Source organism: Mustela erminea, chromosome 21 (assembly GCF_009829155.1).
Source record: "Mustela erminea isolate mMusErm1 chromosome 21, mMusErm1.Pri, whole genome shotgun sequence".
In the NCBI taxonomy this organism is placed as follows: domain Eukaryota; kingdom Metazoa; phylum Chordata; class Mammalia; order Carnivora; family Mustelidae; genus Mustela; species Mustela erminea.
In genome coordinates, this window is record NC_045634.1 from 24,219,217 (window position 1) to 24,240,162 (window position 20,946).

General features: G+C 40.5%; 1 protein-coding gene across 3 annotated transcripts in view; it reads right to left on the minus strand.

Moving 5' to 3' along the window:
• Positions 1-4,188: 4,188 nt before the first annotated feature.
• FAM149A (family with sequence similarity 149 member A) overlaps positions 4,189-20,946 on the minus strand; it is a 61,284-nt gene continuing 44,526 nt past the window's right edge. For 2 of the 3 annotated variants that reach the window (XM_032329147.1, XM_032329148.1), the window contains exons 9-14: positions 20,763-20,851; positions 20,101-20,310; positions 8,818-8,935; positions 6,861-6,989; positions 6,670-6,748; positions 4,189-4,494 (exon numbers count right to left, since the gene is read on the minus strand). In XM_032329147.1, the coding sequence (XP_032185038.1) occupies positions 4,421-4,494; positions 6,670-6,748; positions 6,861-6,989; positions 8,818-8,935; positions 20,101-20,310; positions 20,763-20,851 (699 nt within the window). In that variant the 3' untranslated portion in view covers positions 4,189-4,420. Of the gene's footprint in view, positions 4,495-6,669; positions 6,749-6,860; positions 6,990-8,817; positions 8,936-20,100; positions 20,311-20,762; positions 20,852-20,946 lie in introns of those variants that run through there. The other variant, XR_004282268.1, reaches the window with a different exon arrangement.

The window sequence follows — 20,946 nt, forward strand, 5'->3', positions numbered from 1 at the left end:
AAGTCTTTAAATCATTTCTCTGCCCTTATCAACAGCATTCAACGTATTTGAGTCCTTGTCACCTCCTCCAAAAACCTTTTCCCCCCACTTGACTTTGACCGTTCCACATTCTTTAGTGTTTGTTCTCCCTCATGAGTCATTCCATCTCACTCGGCTTGGCTAGTTTCTCATCACATCCCGTTCCTCTAGATGTTAAGAGGCCCAGGGCCCAGAACTCTTGTTTTCCCTGCATATCTACACTTAGTTTCTTGGTTACTTCATCCAGTTTGGCACTCAAATACCATCTAGATGTTGACAGTTGCCAAATACATCCCTCCAGTCTGTACTTCCTCTCTAAACCCATGTCCAGTTAACCAAATGTCTCAACATCCCCACTTACACATCTAATAGGCATCTCTCTTTAAAAAAAAAAAAAAAAGATTTTATTTATTTATTTATTTATTTGAGAGAGAGAGAGAGAGAGCATGAACAGGGGATGGGGGTAGAGGGAGAAGGAGAAGCAGACTCCCCAGTGAGCAGGGAGCCTGATGCAGGACTAGCTCCGAAGACCCTGGGATCATGACCTGAGCTGAAGGCAGATGCTCAACTGACTGAGCCACCCAGGTGTCCCTCTAATAGGCATCTCAAACATGACATGTCACAGCATGCTCCCTAGTGTTAAGCCAAATCCTAGGAATTGATCTGGATTCCTTTCTCCACATTCAATGCAATGGAAAATCCTATTGGCTCAAATCTCAAAACATCTCCAATAGCTCTTGGCTCCTCACCAGCTGTGCTACTATCTTCTGATCCAGAACATCCTCTGGGGTCAGATTACATCACTCCTCTTGGAAACTCTCCAGTGGCTGCCTATTTCAGATAATTTACCATTTCCAAGGTCAAAAAGGATCTTAATCCTTTGGCTCCCAATTACTGCACCCATCTCATCTCCTATGATACAGCCCCTTGCTAATTCCAAGCCATGTCCCACTGGCCTCTTTTCTGTTCCTCAGACCTCCAGGTATGTTCCTGTTTTAGGCGTGTGTGTTTTTTCCTGTCTAGAATGCTTTTCTTGATTTGTTTATAATCATTCCCCTTTGCCAGAATTGAAGTTCTATTAGGGCAAAGACTTTGGACTTTGTCATGTTCAATCCAATGCTTAGAACAGAATTTGACACAAAGAAGGTGCTTGGTGAATATTCAATGAAATAATAAATCCATAATTATCACACAGGAATGTCATCTCCTGGGTGTGGGGCGGAGCTTAAATTGGGGTATTCATAAATGAGATAAACCCTCCCAAACACGTATAGTTATGTATTTTTAATTCACGGGGAAAAGTATGCTAGCCGGTTAGAAATAAGTGAGTGAATAACACGTGTTTTAGAAACTGGAGAGGTACACAAGTTATATAAATATTGGGAAAGGAAAGGCGTCTTTTTTTTTTTTTTTAAGAGGAATCATCTTGTGTTTTTTTTTTTAAAGATTTTATTTATTTGATAGAGAGAGAGATCACAAGAAGGCAGAGAGGCAGGCAGAGAGAGAGGGGGAAGAAGGCTCCCTACTGAGCAGAGAGCCCAATTCAGGGCTCGATCCCAGGACCCTGAGATCATAACCTGAGCTGAAGGCAGAGGCTTAACCCACTGAGCCACCCAGGTGCCCTGGAAAGACGTCTTACGAGTGTAATGAGGTCTTGAAAAATTTTCCAATTTTAATTAAAAATTAAAGAGCTAAAATTCCTGAGAAATGATCTGTGGTCATAATGAAGCAGGGACAATAAAAATATAATACCCACATATTTTATGACATTATAAAAATGTACCTCTTAATTGGCATAGAAATTCCATTCTAGTTCAGAATAACATCAGTATGGATACTACTGTTGGTATTAAATTTATAAAATTTAGCAGTTTTCTATGGCATTTTACATCTTTTTATTATTTTATTAAAAATTTTATCTGTCAGCAAGTGAAAGAGAACACAAGCAGGGGAAGCAACAGGCAGAGGGAGAGGGAGAAGTAGGCTCCCTATTGAGCAGAGAGCCTGATGTGGGGCTTGATCCCAGGACCTCGGGATCATGACGTGAGCTGAAGGCAGCCACTTAACTGATTAAACCATCCAGGTGTCCCTGTTTTTATATTATTTTAAAATTCCTTCATTCCTTCCTTGGTTTTGGATGAATTAACAGACATTTCCATTAATGTAGTTATTAACCTTCATTCAAAAATTGATCTCAGGAGTTATTTACTTTGCCTTTTTCAATTTTTAACAGAGAAATTCTAAGACTTATTTATCAAGGTAGATTATTATGAAAACACTGCCCCAGTTTTTCCCAAATCAGTTCAGAAAGCACCATCCTTGATACAAACATTATTTACTAACCTCTAAGGTTCACTTAACCTATATATAAAATGTTATCTTTAATACAGGTGTAAAAATATATGCTATATGCAAGTCTTTTTAAATTCAGTGGCAGAGCCAAGTCTCTGCTATTTCTAAGATTGTACTTTATCTTACTGAAATGTTTAGAAGATATGAATCATGATCACTGCACTGGGTTCTATTTCTGAAAGCATTTTTATCAATACATATATCAATAACAGATTCTCATTTACAAAACTCAGAAGCCATATAAAGTAAAGCTATCATAAAATATATTCCATGCTTCTGCATGAAAAAAATAATTTATCTTGGATACTCTTTCTTAATGTCAGTTTAGAATGCATACCAGTCATTTTCCTTCTAAGAAGTCTGTGCTGATAGGAAAGGAGTTGCAAGGTTCTTGGAAACTGACAGAAATGAGCTTGAGCGGTTCTGTAAGAGCAGGGTGGCTAGAAAGGATACAGTTAGCCATAATTAGTAACCAGAGAAACTAAACTAGAGGCCGTTAGGAACTGGGACTCCAGACTGCTTCCATGTCAAGTAATTTCTCATATTTGGAGGCCGCTAAATTGAGACTGATATTTTCTCTTGAAAGTTTCTATAGCTAATGTTGAGGGAGAGTTTATAAAACTCTCAAAATTCTCCAGTCTGTTTTGTGTGGGTAACTAAGCATTAAAAATATTACAGAGCTGTGGCCATCCATCTACTCCCTCACATGCTGTGTTACCATAAGAAATGAGTCAGGAATGTAAGGGAGAAATGATCAGTGAGAGGAAAGGTGACTCTAGCATTGTGTTTGTTCTGTCACTCCCTGATCAATGACGACATTAATTCCAGTCCCAATGCACTTGTTAATTTCAGACATCTATAAATAGGCCAAGATTCTCTTTTCTTACAACCAGAAATCTGAAAATAATTTATTACACATTTGTATGATGATAGATAAAATTTCATTTTGGATTAATAAAAAAAGAGATTGCTAAAATGTAAGTATCTGAAATAAAAAAAGAAATTATGGTGATTTGAGATCTGAAAGTGAGCCTAAGGATACAAGTCACTATAGAGGAAAACCATGGGGAGAGGGAATGAAAGAAACTGGCTCCAGAGCCTGACCTCTGATCGATCATTTTTTCTTGACATTCCCTATTCCATTTTCTATATGACCATCAGATAGGGATACATGCCCTGAAGGAAAACAAAGCAGGGCAAGAGGACAGAGGGGACAGAACCTGTACTTTAGACAGAGGGGTTGGAAAGGCTTTATGGCAAAGGTGGCATCTGAGCAAAGGTCACACTGTGATCAAACAAGAAAGCGGCTGCTGAAACCATCCCTCTAGTAGATGAACACTTTCACCTGCAAAACCATATGCAATATACTTTATGTTTATATTCAGGTTTAAAAATCAGTAAGTTTGGGCTACGTTTGAATAGACTGAGTTTGAGCATGAAAACTAGTAAAACCTAATTGGCTCACGAAATAGCCACTGACATTCCACGAAGAGGCCGGTGACTTAAGTACTTTTTTAAAAAAGATGAAAGAAAGTTAGCACAGCTACTCGGATCATCTGAACCTCAGTCAAACTGGCATATTGTACCAAAGACGGCTTTGTTCTTTTCTAGAGAAGGGAGTGATATCTATTAGTGCTAGGATTTTGATGGATCAATAACAGAGTGAGATGCAAAATACATGTCAAGACACAATGTCACAAAATGGCATGTTCCTAGATAATATCCTCTCCCATTGTTAAGCAGTGTGTGAATACATGCACTGATTATGTGTGTGTCTGTGTATAATTGATAAAAGATGGATGATAAACACAGATCAGATTCTTCTGAGCAAAGCCTAAAGAACCTTTATTGGAATGCTTCCAGTAAAGAAGGTTGGTGAATTTGACTTGTATTCTCTTTGCAAATCAAGTGTTCAAAATTAAGTTGTTTATTTGTTTGCGTTTCTCTCAGACAGGCTCACGTTTCACTGTCAGACAAACAGAGTATAATACTTGTTCTTCCATTTTTCAAGTGATAAATGGTATGCTGAGGCTTTGAAGTTCAAGTTCCATCAAGATGCCACTTGGAATCTTTTTCTTGTCATCAGAGTTGTCCTCTGAAAAGACTTGGGTGGATACTGTGAACCTGAAACACCAACCAAAAAATAACTCTTTTAAAAATGCTAATAAGTCCCAGATCTCAAAAGGATTCTATGCAGATAGAATTTTTTTTTAAAAAGAAAAAAATGTGTTTTCATGTCACTTTTACATAAACCAGGAAATATGCAAAAACTGCCATTTTGGGTCCTGAAAGGAAAGAAGGGGGCTTGCCCTCCACTAAGCCTGGGTGCTGCTGGTCCTGTGTCCTCCTGGAGCTGGTGGGTTTGCTAGAATCTTCTACCTAGAGGTGGATGCCTAAGGCCCAGGAATTTGAGTGGGGAGCTCTGGCAGCCCTACCACTTCATGGGGGCAGAAACAATGTCAGCTGCCTTAAGAGATCCTTCCCACTGTTGGGGATACCCCACAGCTTCTCCTTTTCTCTCTCTCTCTTTTTTTTTTTTTTTTTTCTGCCACAGAACAAATGTCGATAATAGCTCCCGCTATTAGCTTTCTGACCTGGAAACAAAGGATAAGAAAGTGATTACATGCTTGCTTGTCAGAAGAAAACAAAGTAAATGCTTAGAAATAGAGGAATATGTCTCTTACGTACCCTCAGTTATTCTTATAGAAATGAAAAAGGCTTCTGACCATCAATAATGATAGTCACCAAATTAACGATAAGAGAATATACTGACAGGAATGGGGGAAAGTGAAGTGTGCAGATTTAAAACGAGCCCGCTGCGGTCAACATCTCCAGAACCTGATTTATCAAGATTCCGTGAGCTCTCTCCCTCAGCAGCAGTCTCCAGGCCATCCTTGGAGTCAATCTCTCTCTCTCTCTCTCACGTACCACGTGATGCTTACGCTGGGTGGCACGGTGCATGGCTCCTCTGGGAAGCCTCTCTGTCCGTTTACCCATCTGCATATCCAGCTGCCTCCCCTCTCTCGTGGTCCTTTCCATTTCCCCACTACACTGAGTGGTCCTTGAGGCACAGACCAAAACATCCTTGGTGTTTGAATGCCAACACTTGGCAGAGAACTTGGCACAGAGTGAGCCACTTGGCACATTGTTTATTTATTAATAAACATGCTTTGATGCCTACTTTCCTCCAACCATCTACAAGGCAGAGCAGTAACTGATAACAGAGCAGGGCTGCCCTTTAGAGAAGGAACTACTGTCCCTAACAGTGAGAGCGAATGCTGCTGGGAAACGTACAAAGAAAAGCAACAGAAGGGCACAGTGGCCTAGGGCTATTTGCATAGGAGAAAAATTGTAAAAGGGCTTAAGAATCTTGGACAGCACTAGACTACAGAACTATGGAAGGGCTGGTATAAACAGTGATAAAATTGCTGTGTTGTCTCAGTGCTTCTGTTTTACTAGATTTATTTTAAAACTATAGCATTTGCGCTACAATAGCTGATTATCTTTCACATTTCAGATTATATATAAAACAAATTATTCATAATGTTTGAACAAACAGTAGATACTTGGAATCTAGCTAGGTTCTTTGCACGTGTGTTTTCCAAAGATGGTTTTATCCACCCAGCCTCTAATGAAAGAGGAAACGGAGGCCCAGAGAGGTTGAGACTCTCCTAAGATACCTCAACGAAGAGGATGGAAAAACAGGCATTTGATTCCAGAGTGGCTCAGTTCGTGACAGTGCTCTGGTGCCTCCTTAAAAGTGCTGGCAAAAAATTTTGAAAACTAAAACATCATTGGCCTAAATTCAGACTAGAAACTTTATCCTAAAAACAGCTACTAGGCTGAAAATGAGTTTGTAGCTGTACAGCAACCCATTATAAAATAGTTAGACTATTTGCATTAATTTTCTGAAGCATTTTTTCTCATTAGATCTTCAAAGAGAAGTAAGATTAGGTTTTCATGGAAAACATGAAAACTATTGCAGAGAGAGAGAGAGAGAGAGACACTGATTTCTCATAAGACTCATGAGACAGACTTTTCCTTTTTTCTGAGAGGAGGCCTCGATTTAACGAAGAGTGTTTGGGCATTTTCCCCTTTACATCAAAAGTAGGTAGGTGCTTAGTTTTGCATCTTTGCTCTTTGTAGAGACTTCTGTGTCTGCATGTAGAGGACAAACGTTTGGTATTTCCTCCTACGTGTCAAAATAGTCCTCTTAAGGTAGATAATCCCTAATTTCTCTTTCCAACACTTGAAACCTCACATACGACATCATTTTATTTATATGTGGAGAAAACTGACCTGTGAAGAAACTCTGACCTGTCCACGTGTGACCAGCAAACTCCATTAGGGTCAGTGAACCTTTTCGAGGAGTATCTAACTGTTGGAAGAAAAGCAAAAGGAGGGATGAGTTTTATTATTTCAGATATTTATAAAAATATTTTATATTTAAAAATATTTTAAAAAATATTTTTTAAAATCAGGCAACGTACCCGAAATGCGTGGGTTGTGCTGGGTCTCGAAAAGTGTTCTATCGTCAGAGATCTTTCTCGAAAAGGCAATCGCTCTAAACTGTCAGGTATCGCACTTAGCACACGGTTTTGTGGGTGCCTCCCTCTGTACTGAATAAAGGATAATATGTTCTGGTTTAAGGTAAATGCAATCCTTAAAAAATACAAAAGAAGATCCCTGTGCTCATTGCCTTGCTAATTCAAAACTTTTTTTTTTTTTTAAGATTTTATTTATTTATTTGACAGACAGAGATCGCAAGCAGGCAGAGAGGCAGGCGGGGCGGTGGAGAGGGGGAAGCAGGCTTCCTGCCCAGCAGAGAGCCCGATGCAGGGCTCGATGCGGAGCTTGATCCCAGGACTCTGGGATCATAACCTGAGCCGAAGGCAGAGGCTTTAACCCACTGAGCCACCCAGGCACCCCACTAATTTGCTAATTCGCTAAATTCTTATTTAAAGACTGTGAAGTATAAGGTCCATCAAGCATGAATATCAATATATATTTTAATTATGTAATTTTGTTATGTAACTTGAGAAAATGGTAGTGTCCTCACAGATAAACATGGATTCAAAAGCTTAGCCACCTAAAATCCTTACTGTTAAATTAAAATAGCCATATATTTTGGCATTTGTGAAGCAACAGACTTTTTTATTAATGTAATGCTTGCATCCTTCTATTAAGACTTTACTCTTGGGACGCCTGGGTGGCTCAGCTGGTTAAGCGGCTGCCTTCGGCTCAGGTCATGATCCTGGTCATGATCGAGTCCCACATCGGGCTCCTTGCTTGGCGGGGAGCCTGCTTCTCCCTCTGCCTCTGCCTGCCATTCTGTCTGCCTGTGCTCGCTCTCGCTTCTCTCTCTATGACAAATGAATAAATAAAATCTTAAAAAAAAAAAAAAAAGACTTTACTCTAAGGGGCACCTGGGTGGCTCAGTGGGTTAAAGCCTCTGCTTTCAGCTCAGGTCATGATCTCAGGGTCCTGGGATCGAGCCCCACATCGGGCTCTCTGCTAGGCAGGGAGTCTGCTTCCCCCTCTCTCTCTGCCTGCCTCTCTGCCTACTTGTGATCTCTCTCTGTAAAATAAATAAATAAAATTAAAAAAAAAAAAAGGACTTTAAGCACAACAAGCTAAGATTACATGTCAACCCTTTGCAACTCCCGCCTCTCTAGGAATCGGTTCGATTGCTGTACTCGAGGAGGCAAAGGAATGCAAGAGGAAATGTCTGTCACATCTTCTCTCTAGGCCTTTATGCTCCCACAACTGGAGTCCTTCTGTGTTTTGTGAAATAGAGACAAGTTACTTGTATGGGAATAAAGTGAGGACTCATCGTACACCTGGGGGGAAATGTGGTTGTTCATACCAGCCACCCCAGACCTGCCCAGCCCGTTAGCCATGGTGTGGCACGTGGAGCATGGGTGCACTTGGGAGAATGAGGGCTGGTCAAAATGGCACAGGTGTTTTCCTGAGGTCTTACTTTATGCAGGCAGAATTTACCACCTATAAATTCATTTCACCCTTACAACAATTCTTTGAGGAAGGAAACACGATGGCCCTTTTACAGGTGAGAAAATTAAGTCCCAGGGAAAATAATGTCTACAGGTCATGCAGCGTTTGCCTGGCAGGGTTCAAACACAGATCTCCCTGTCTGCTGACCTGACTTTCATGCTCTTTCTTCCCTCTACCATCCTGACTATCAGATGTTCTGTGACACCTGGACCTTCTGACTCAGTTCAAATCATGTCTGTATTTTCACTAAACAGTGAATTAACCCTCCCGCCCCCTGTCCCTTGTCGCAAGCCAGTTACTTTCAGGAAGCAAATCACGGAGACATTTGATGGCACTGAGTTCATTGGGAAGGGCCAAAATTATATTTCACTTGTTTGTCTGTTTTCCCATAGACAATCTAAATGGTGCACGTAGATAGAAAAAGAGTTGTCTTACAGAAACAGGGCGAGATCCAGGAATCACCATATTCGGCTCCCCGGTCTCGGCACCTACTGGGGGTAACCTGCTCCAGGTGGAAACCGGTGGGGAGGACACTCGCTCCATGCCAGTTTGCCTGTGAACACAACAATACATGACTGAGCAGCGGGTTCTGGACAGAGAGGGGCAAGTCCCCACCCTGAACCTCCTCATCTGAACTACTAACCACAGCTGCCTTCCAAAAGAAATGCTCACATAGAATGAGCAGAGTGTCAGCCAGACCAGTGAGGAGAGGCCACTGACCACCAGCTCTAGTCACCCTCTCCTTGGTCAGCAGTGATGTCAACCTGTATTTCCTGAGTGCTTGGCTGTGCCAGACCCTTGCAGAACATAAGTTCCTCCCCTAAAGAGCTTACAGGTTCCTGAAAACATGATGAAAACCCACGAAGTAATTAGAGAACAATTTAATCAGTTTATGTAATAAAAGGCCATAGTGAATGATTCTAAATGTTCGTACTGTAGAAATTTAGGGCATGGATGATCAATTAAGTATAAAATCAATACTATAAAACCTACATAAGGTCATTAAAAGGAGAGGCAAAATATGTTTTTTCTTTTAAAATTTTTTTCATTTATTTGAGAGAGAGAGAGAGAGAGAGAGAGCATGAGCTGGGGGAGAGGCAGAAGGAGAAGCAGGCTCCCCTTGGAGCAGGGAGCCCAATGCGGGACTCGATCTATCCCAGGACCCAAGGATCATGACCTGAGCTGAAAGCAGTTGCCTAACCAACTGAGCCACCCAGGTGCTCCAAGAATATGTCCTTTGATGGGAAAACTAATAATTGTGACAATGTCAGTTATCCCCACATTTTTAATAGATTTAAGGCCTGAGGTTCAATGTGATACTTTTCACTTTTGAATTTGACAACCAGAACATAAAGTTTGTCAGGAAATGTTAATAAAAGAAGAGTAATGATGATAGACTTTCCCCACCAGATATTGACATTGAAACATTATCTAGTTCATGCACAAGAATAGAGATGGATATTCTAGGAAAAGATTCTAATTCATTTATTCATTAATAATAAATTTATGAAAGGGGCTGGGCAAGATGGCAGAGAAGTAGGAGACCCTGTTTCAACCGGTCCCCTGACTTGAGCTAAATATCTATCAGAACACTCTGAACACCCATGAAACCAGCCTGAGATGTAGGATTATATACTTCTGGATCTCTATGGTGGCAGAAGACACTAGTGGAGAGGTAAAGCAGAGTGGGAATGCTTAGACTGATATCAGAGGTCAAACAGAAGGGGGAGGGAGTCACCAGAACTGACCCACTGGAAAGTAATACCCCAATATGAAAGTGCCCTCTGCTTGGGAACCAGCATTAACGTGGAGTCTGGTTAAAAGCACTCAAAAAGAACAAAGAGTTTTAAGAGGCAATTGGTGGAATTCGGTGGCCACAGGCATGGACCTAACCCCACAGCCCAGAGCGGTCACAGCCAGCACGCACCCATGTCTGAGAGAGCCAGGCAGGGCTCCCAGTTGGTGGTCTCTGAGCCTGTGGCTTTCTGCAGCTTGCACCACCGCTGGGGCTGGGCACATCTCCACCTATGCCTGAGACAGCCTGGCACAGGCTCCTGCCAGAAATCTGCAGCAATCTGCAACCTGGGTTGCCATGGGGTCCGAGTACACCCGGCATGGGCATGGACTCTAGACAGCAGTTCCAGCAACAGCAGGCATCAGTATTGGGCTCACCTGGACCAATATCACTTTCGGTTTTAGTGGCATTGGGGTGCCACTAAAGCGGCCTTGGGAGACCACTGAGACAGTGGCTGGGAGTGCACACTGCCTGTGGGAGGCTGTGGTGTTCAGTGGAGTTTGCAAAGGGGGAGTCCATGTGTTCTGGACCACCCAGAGGGGAGCAGACTGAGGCTTCTCTCTGAGGTGGAGGTGTGGGTACAGACAGTTTACTTTGCACTAACCCTCAGAAAAGCTGCAAAGGGCCACCAAAGAACAAAAAGCTCCAGAGAACAAAAGCCTGAAAAACCAGTATCCACAGAGCCCAGCCTCTTGATAGGGGGCAGGACAGCTCAGCGCAGGCAAGAGTGACTGAAAAACAATGTAGCAGGCCCCTCCCCCAGAATACAAGCCAAAAGAACAAGAGGATAATAACCACAGGGTCCCCATAAAACTGTAAAACCCCAACATCAGAGGAAAACAATATATTAAGCCCCTTGTATTGCCCCCAAACCTGCATATTTCATAGATAAAATTTTTAAAAAATATTTGTTCTCACGATTCTTCTTTTATTTTTCTAACCTACTTACCATTACAACTAGATTTTAATACAACATCTAGATGTTTGTATACAACATATGCAGATGTTTATGTTTATAAACATTGTTGTTTATAAACATATTACATGATGCTTATCATGTAATATGATAGAAGTTTAATATATCTAGATGTTTAATACAACATATTACATAGTAACTTTTTAACTTGAACTTTTTTAATACATATACCTGTTTCTTTTTCTTTTCTTTTCTCTTTATATATATATAGATATAAGCTTCTAGGTAATTCTTTTCCCCTATTCAATACTACCCCTATATATAAAACAGTTTTAATTTCCCTATATATCTGGAAAGTTGAGTTGTTTAAGGAAGATAACAAGATACACTGAGGAAGAACTGAAATAACCTTCCTTGCCCGCCCACATTGAGGGTTTTTAACCACCCTCCCATCTTATTCTTCTGTCAGTGTTTCTGTGTATTTGTTTTTGTACTATACAAATCTTACTTTTGGGACTCATTTTCGCTGGTTTTTTTCTTGTTTTTCTCCCTTTCTCTCTCTCTTTTTTTCCTTTTTTTCTTTCTTTTTGGTGGTGACTTCTGATTGCTCCGAAACTGTTCAAGGTTCAACTTGACTGGATCATGGTTGATATATCCAGATATACATCCCCTTAACCACCTCTCACCAAATGATTAAGAGGAGGAACATCCAACAGAGGAAAAATTCAGAGACTGTGGCCTCTGTCACAGAGTTCTGTGACATAAACAATATGTTTGAATTCAGGGTAACAATTATCTAGGCGATGACTAGGTTGGAGAAGACCATTAGTGACAACATAGAATCTCCAAGGGTGGAAGAGAGAGCTGATCTGGCAGAACCTAAAAATGCTATCAATGAGATCCAATCTAATCTAAATACTCTAACAGCTAGGGTAAATGAGGCAGAAGATAGAATTAGTGATCTAGAAGACAAACTGATTGAAAAGAAGGATAAGGAGGAGGCCTGGAACAAACAGCTTGGAAGCCATGAAAACAGAATTATGGAAATAAATGACACCATGAACCATTCCAATATCAGAGTGATTGGGATCCTTGAGTGGGTGGAAAAAGAGAGAAGACTAGAAGATATAGTAGAAAATATACTGGACAAAAATTTCCTTAATCTGGGGAATGGAACAAGTGTTCATGTCCTAGAGGCAGAGAGGACACCCCCCAAGGTCAACAAGTCTAGAAAGACCTTGAGACACTTAATTGTGAAATATATGAATCATAAAATCAGAGATGATGTCTTAAGGGCAGCTAGGGAGAAGAGATTCCTTACATACAGAGGAAGGACAATCAGAATAATGTCAGACCTGTCCACAAAAACCTGGGAAGACAGAAAAGGCTGGAAAGACATTCAGGGCACTAAATGAGAAGAACATGCAGCCAAGAATACTGTATCTGAAGGTAAGGATGACATTCAGAATGGATGGAGAGATAAAGAGCTTCCAAGACTGGCAAGGTTTAAAAGATTATGTGACCACCAAGCTGCCACTAAAGAAATATTAAGGGAGGTTCTATAAAAGAAGAAAGAACCCAAGAATGACATAGAACAGAAATTCACAGAGACAATCTATAGAAACAAGGACTTCACAGGCAACATGACGTCAATAAAAATCGTATCTTTCAATAATCACTCTCAATGTGAATGGCCTAAATGCTCCCATAAAATGGCACAGGGTTTCAGATTGGATAAAACAACAGGGCCCATCATATGCTGTCTATAAGAGACATATTCTGAACCTAAACAAACATCAAGACTGAAAGTGAAAGGATGGAGAACCATCTTTCATGTCAATGGGCCTCAAAAGAAAGCTGGGATAGCAATTCTCATATCAGATAATTTAGATTTTAAGCCGAAGAATGTAGTCAGAGATACAGAAGGACACCACATCATTTTTTTTTTTAAAGATAATAATTTTTTTTTTCAGATTTTATTTATTTATTTGACAGACAGAGATCACAAGTAGGCAGGGAAGCAGGCAGAGAGAAAGGGGAGGAAGCAGGCTCCCTGCTGAGCAGAGAGCCCAATGTGGGGCTTGATCCCAGGACCCTGGGATCTTGACCTGAGCCGAAGGCAGAGGATTTAACCCACTGAGCCACCCAGGTGCCCCCACTACATCATTCTTAAAGGGTCTATCCACCAAGAAGATCTAACAATTATAAATATTTATGCCCCCAACATGGGAGCAGCCAACTAATAGACAACTGTTAAACAAAATAGAGTCATACTGATATGAATACATTAACTGGAAGGGATCTTAACATGCCACTCTCAGCAATAGACAGCTCGCCTCAGCAGAAAATCAGCAACGAAACAAGAGCTTTGAATAACACATTGGACCAGATGGACCTTATAGACATATACAGAACATTCCACCCTAGAACAACAGAATACTCACTCTTCTCAAGTGCACATAAAACTTTCTCCAGAATAGACCACATACTTGATCACAATTCAGGGCTCAACTTACACCAAAGGACTGAGATTATTCCCTGCATATTCTCAGACCACAATGCTTTGAAACTGGAACTCAACCACAAGAAAAAATTTGGAAGGAATTCAAACACTTGGAAGCTAAAGACCATCCTGCTCAAGAGTGTTTAGATTAACCAGGAAATCAAAGAAGAACTTAAACAATTCATGGAAACCAATGAGAATGAAGACACTTTAGTCCAAAATCTATTGAATATGGCAAAGGCAGTCCTAAGGGGGAAATACATAGCTGTCCAAGCCTCAATCAAAAAAAAAAAAAAAAAAAGGAAAAATCCCAAATACACCAACTCTCTTTACACCTTAAAGAACTGGAAAATCAACAACAAATTAAGACAATCCCACTCACAGGAAGGGAAATAATTAAGATTAGAGCAGAGAGCAATGAGTTAGAAACTAGAGATGCAATAGAACACATCAATGAAACTAGAAACTGGTTCTTTGAAAGAATTAATAATATTGATAAACCACGGGCCAAACTAATCCATAAAAAAAGGGAGAAAACCCAAATTAATAAAATTATGAATGAAAGGGGAGAGATTGTGACTAACAACAAGGAAATAGAAACAATCATCAGAAATTATTATCAACAACTATATGCCAATAAGTTGAGCAACCTAGAAGAAATGGATGCATTCCTGGGAAGCTATAAACTTCCAAGACTGAAACAGGAAGAAACTGGCAACCTGAATAGACCAATAACCAGTAATGAGATTGAAGCAGGAATGAAAAACCTCCCAAAAAACAAGAGTCTGGGACCTGATGGATTCCCTGGGGAATACTACCAAACATTCAAATTAAAAATAATACCTATTCTTCTGAAGCTGTTTCAAAAAATAGAAGGAACAGAAGGAAAACTTCTAGACTCTTTCTATGAGGCCAACATTACCTTGATCCCAAAACCAAGCAAAGACCCCATCAAAAAGGAGAATTTCAGACCAATATCCCTGATGAATATAGATGTCAAGATTCTCAAGATCCTAGCTAATAGGATCTAACAGCACATTAAAAAGATTATCCACCATGACCAGGTGGGATTTTATCCCTAGGATGCAAGGGTGGTTCAACATTTTCAAATCAATCAATGTGATAGAACAAATCAGTAAGAAGAAAGAAGAACCACATGGTCCTCTCAACTGATGCAGAAAAAGCGTTTGACAAAATACAGCATCTGTTCCTGATTCAAATTCTTCAAGGTACAGGGATAGAGGGAACATTCCTCAACTTTGTAAAATCTTTGAAAAATCCACAGTGAATATCATTCCCAATGGGGAGAAACTGACAGCCTTCCCATTGAGATCAGGAACATGACAAGGATGCTCACCCTTGCCCCTGTTGTTCAACATCGTACTAAAAGTCCTAGTAACAGCAATCAGCCAACAAAAAGTAATAAAATGTTTCAAATTGGCAAAGAAATCAAACTCTCTCTCTTCATAGATGACATGATACTTTATATGGAAAATCCAAAAGACTCCATACCCAAACTACTAGAACTCATACAGCAATTCAGTATTGTGGCGGGATACAAAATCAATGCACAGAAATCAGTCGCTTTCTTATACGCTAACAATGGAAATATATAAAGGGAAATCAGAGAATCAATTCCATTTACTATAGCACCAAGAACCATAAGATACCTTGGAATAAACCTAACCAAAGAGGTAAAGGATCTGTACTCGAGGAGCTACAGAACACACATGAAAGAAATTGAAGAAGACACAAAAAGATGGAAGACCATCCCATGCTCATGGATCAGAAGAATAAACATTATTAAAATGTCTCTACTGCCCAGAGCAATCTATACTTTCAGTGCCATCCTGATAAAAATTCCATCAGCATTTTTCAAAGTACTGGAACAAACAATCCTAAAATTTGTATGGAACCAGAAAAGACCCTGAATTGCCAAGGAAATGTTGAAAAAGAAAAAACAAAGCTGGGTGCGTCAAGTTGCCTGATTTCAAGCTATATTACAAAACTGTGATCACTAAGACAGCATGGTACTGGCACAAAAACAGACACATAGATCAATGGAACAGAATAGAGAGCCCTGATATGGATCCTCAACTCTATGGTCAACTAATCTTTGACAAAGCAGGAAAAACTGCCCAGTGGAAAAAAGACAGTCTCTTCAATAAATGGTGCTGCAAAAATTGGACAGCTACGTATAGAAGAATGAAACTCAACCATTCTCTTATACCATACACAAAGATAAACTCAAAATGGATGAAAGACATGAGGCAGTAATCTATCAAAATCCTAGAGAAGAACATAGGCAGTAACTTCTTTGACATCGGCCACAGCAACTTCTTTCAAGACATGTCTCCTGGAGTGCCTGGGTGGCTCAGTGGGTTAAGGCCTCTGCCTTCGGCTCAGGTCGTGATCTCAGGGTTCTGGGATTGAGCCCCATGTTGGGCTCTCTGCTCAGCGGGGAGCCTGCCTTCTCTGTCTCTCTCTCTCTCTGCCTGCCTCTCTGACTACTTGTGATCTCTGCCTGTCAAAATAAATAAATAAAATCTTAAAAAAAAAGACATGTCTCTAAAGGCAAAGGAAATAAAAGCAAAAATGAACTTTTGGGATTTCATCAAGATAAAAACCTTCTGCACAGCAAAGGAAACAGTCAACAAAACAAAGAAGCAGCCCATGAAACGGGAGAAGATATTTGGAAATGACACTACAGACAAAGGGCTGATATCCAAGATCTATAAAGAGCTCAAACTCAACACCCAAAAAACAGATAATCATGTCAAAAAATGGGCAGAAGACATGAACAGACACTTCTCCAGAGAAGAAACACAAATGGCTAACAGATACATGAAAAAATGTTGATCATCATTAGCCATTAGGGAAATTCAAATCAAAATCACATTGAGATACCACCTTATACCAGTTAGAATGGCCAAAAATAAAGAGGACAGGAAACAACGTGTGTTGGAGAGGATGTGGAGGAATGATCTTACACTGTTGGCGGGAATGCAAGTTGGTACAGCCACTTTGGAAAACAGTGTAGAGATTCCTTAAGAAAATAAAAATAGGGGTCCCTGGGAGGCTCAGTGGGTTAAAGCCTCTATCTTTGGCTCAGGTCATGATCCCAGGATCCTGGGATTGAGCCCCACATCGGGCTCTCTACTCCGCAGGGAGCCTGCTTCTCCTCCTCTCTCTGTCTGCCTCTCTGCCTACTTGTGATCTCTCTCTCTCTGTCTGTCAAATAAATGAATAAAATATTAAAAAAAAAGAAAATAAAAATAGAGCTACTCTATGACCCTGCAATTGCACTACTGGGTATTTATTCCAAAGATACTGACGTAGTGAAAATACAGCTATATGTATCCCAATGTTCATAGTAGCAATGGCAACATTCACCAAACTGCAGAAAGAGCCAAGATGCCCTTCAACAGACAAATGGATAAAGAAGAGAATGGTCCATATATATAAAATGGAATATTATGCAGACATCAGAAAGGATGAATACCCAGTTTTTGTATTAACATGGATGGGACTGGAGGAGATTATGCTGAGTGAAATAAGTCAAGCAGAGAAAGTCAATTATCATATGGTTTCACTTATCTGTGGAGTGTAAGGAATAACATGGAGAACATTAGGAGAAGGAAAGGAAAAGTGAATTGGGGTCAATCAGAGGGGGAGACAAAGCATGAGAGACTGTCGGCTCTGAGAAACAAACTGAGGGTTTTGGAGGGGACAGGGATGGGGGGATGGGTGAGGCTGGTGGTGGGTATTAAGGAGGGCACATATTGCATGGAGCACTGGGTATGGTGCATAAACAATGAATCTTGGAACACTGAAAAAATAAAATAAAAAAATTGTAAACAACAGCAAAAAAATAAATAAAGTTATGAGAATTAAAATATGACCCTTTGATCTCTGATGTTTTAAAATACATATACTATCCATTGTTTAGAAGCTGCAAGGAAAGAGTCTGCTGTCCTTCCAATGGGATTATAAATTGTGAGAACCATTCTGGAAAGAGCTTTGGAAAAATATTTCAAGAGTCTTAAAAATACCTGTAACCTTTGACCTGGTAGCTTTACTTCTGGATCTATACCACCAGGACACAATTTAAAGTCTTCCTTCTTAAGATTTATATCAAATGATATTGTACACCTGAAACTAATATTACACTAACTGGAATTTAATAAAAACTTAAGAAAGGATTTATATAAAATGATGTCCAGGGACACCTGGGTGACTCAATGCCTAAGCATCTGCCTTTGGCTCAGGTTGTCATCCTGGGATTCCTTGGATCGAATCCCACATTGGGCTCCTTGCTCAGCGGGGAGCCTGCTTCTTCTCTGCCTGCTGCTCCCACTTTTTGTACACTCTCTCTGACAAATAAATCAAATCTTTTTTAAAAAAAGATGTTTGCTGTACATTATAATAGTGAAAATACAGAAGGAATGAAAAGTTTCCATAGCGGGAAATACTTAATAGATTATCACATACCACCTGTTATTTTCTAGCCATTAAAATCATGCTTTGAGAACTATTTAACAACATGGAAAATATGAATAAAATTAAATGAAAAATCATATGAAAAAGTGCCACAGTAGTATGATAATGTGGTATTAGGAAAAAAATAAGGGAAAGAAAAGAAAAGAAATATGATAGACAAAATTGGTAGTAAACTTAGCAAGTTAACATTTTTATATTTCTATGTGTTGGCCATACAGGGGGTCTTTGATACCTAGTCATATTTCTGGTATTGTTCTAATGTTCCACAGAGAACTTTTTGTACTTTGATAGTTAAAAAACTTATTTTAATAAAAGTGAAAGGCAGAGCATGAACAAAATCCTGGAAGTCAGAACATGCATAGCTGGTCTGTTTGTGGCTCAGAAAGGTGGTAAGGCTTCCCCCAGTCAAGGTGGGTGAGGAGAAGTAATGGGAAGATACAGTTATGTAGAGTCAAAGATGGTGACATTGTCCCCAAGGAGCAAACATGGGTTGTTGTTGGGACCAAAAATAACCCTTATTCTTTTTGTGCATAAAACACAGATATAAAGAACAGTACATAGACTGTATAGTGTGTTTGTGGCATTAAAATTCCACAAGTGGGGTAGAAATTAGGAAAATCAGTCTTAAAGGGCTCCTTAGTATGGCAATATTAAACAAAAAATTTTTTAAAAAGTTGGAAAACACAGGTCTACAGTTAGGAACGGGGCAGAACATGAAGGGAACAGACAGCTGGAGGCATCTGACTTATTTCAATAGAAAACAGAAGAAGTTTGAGATGAAAGCTTGACAATGGAGCCCAGCTGGCCTGGGGGAAGGAGAAGAGGGCCATAGAGGTGCTAATGACACCGGTTGCAGGGGTCAGGGTCCCAGGTGGTCACAGTGAGAAGGTGAGAGTTCTTGGAAGAACTGCCAGAGCAAACAACCTTGGAAAACCTAAATATCCCAAATAACAATGGAAATATCAGCTCCAGATGGTGAAAGGAACAGTGACCCATCAAAAAACCAAACATGGCCTGGCATTGTGGAATGCATCCTGAAAAACCCAGTTGCTGGTTAAGAACTGGAGGCTGCTCATGCCTTCCACCCCTGCAGAGGGGAGGCAGGTGGCCCCAGGGCCCCAGGGTGTGGTCTCCAAAGCTGGACAGCACCGTGGGGAGTCCCAGCTCTGTCTTTCCCTGGTGGGATCATCTTTGGTGAGTTATGCTACTTCTCTCAGCCTCTGTCTCCTTACCTTGGACCTGGGATACTATGAGGACCAACTCAAACGATCTGTGGCAGGGAATAAGTAAGATAATAAATGTGACTCCCTTAGCAGGTGCTGGTAACCGGATGCACCCAATAAACACTGACCCTTGTTAGTGAGAAAGCTGGTGTGCTCTTTTTTAATTCTGCAAAAAATGAGTGGACAAATTCCTTTCAGGCAATGCTCTGAAGTTGATCCCGAAGGTCAAAAGCTTTTTTGAAACTCCCCATGTGGGGCAAAACACAGCCTTAGAGAGAGATAAAAACTAACAGTTATGCTACTTCTGAAATCAATATCACACTACATGTTAACTAACTAGAATTTAAATAAAAATTCGAAACAAAAAACTAATAGTTACATACCTCCCTTTTATTAGTATAGCATTTTATGCACATTAATTGTTTTGAACCTCATAATGAGAAAGAATGAATTATGTAATTTGAAAGCATTAGCTAACTATTCCTTTTACAAGTGAGGCCACTGAATACCAATTAAAGATGGCCTCACCAGTACAGCTGCATTTTGCTGCCCGGCTGTGGGTACAGCTGGGATACAATACCTGACTTTATGTTCTAGCATACAGCCAACTCAACTACCACAATGCAGCTCACGGGAAATATCCAAATTCACAAACTATTTAGGAAGTGGCCACATAAAAGCTGACAGAGGATGCTTTGTGCATATGAGTCCATAAGCCCTAACTGGTGAGCCTCTCCATCCTCTGTGACATCTGGTTTACCAGGAGAGAGACAGGACTTACAGTTTTGTTCCCCTGAGAACTTCATCGCTGTACACATTGGGGGTTTTCATCCTCTGTGAGTCTGCAGTAAGAGAAGGCAGCCTTGTGTAGGCGGGTGTTTTCCTTTCAGAAGTGTGGAGCACTCGAGCATCAGAGGTTCGGCCCAGGCGGTGCCGTGTCAAAGAAAGGGCACTGGGCCCTGCACCCAACGATCTGTCCTCTTGCTCATTCCTGCGGGGTGGAAGTCAAGCTGATTACTCAGATGTCAGTATTAGGAGAACTTGTGTCCATGACCAGGCATCATCTAGAACAGTGCCTGGCTCAATAAACATCGGTTGAATGAATGGACAAACTATCATTTACAATTCAATTTCTGTTTCAATGAAGAATCTTCCACAGGGGGAAAGAAGTCTAAGGTTCTCACTGATTGTAATCCTACAGTAGAGCCCACAAGGTTAAGAACTCACAGCTCTCTTCCCCTTATCTATCTGGCCTAGCCTAATGGTGATCATTTTGTGGTTGATGTTAGAATGGTGTGTCTTCATTCTCACGTGTGGCTATCTCCTTCCCTAATTAGGGCTCAGGTACACCTAGAGCATATGTAGTCTTCAGGGCTCTGTAGTCTTCAGGGCTCAGGGGTATCCAGCCTACAGAAGAGGCAGGTAATGATTTCTTATACGTACTGTGTTCTAGGTCTCTGCTGCAATGGCTTTGCTTGAATTGTCATCACACCACTCAAATCACTATAAAAATTGTTGGAGAAGCGATGAATCTGAGAAAAGTAAAAACAGTACAAATTAAAAAATAAGCACCCAGTGCTATTTTGATTATTGGTGCCTGTCAGGAATTAGCAGGGAAAAAAATGAC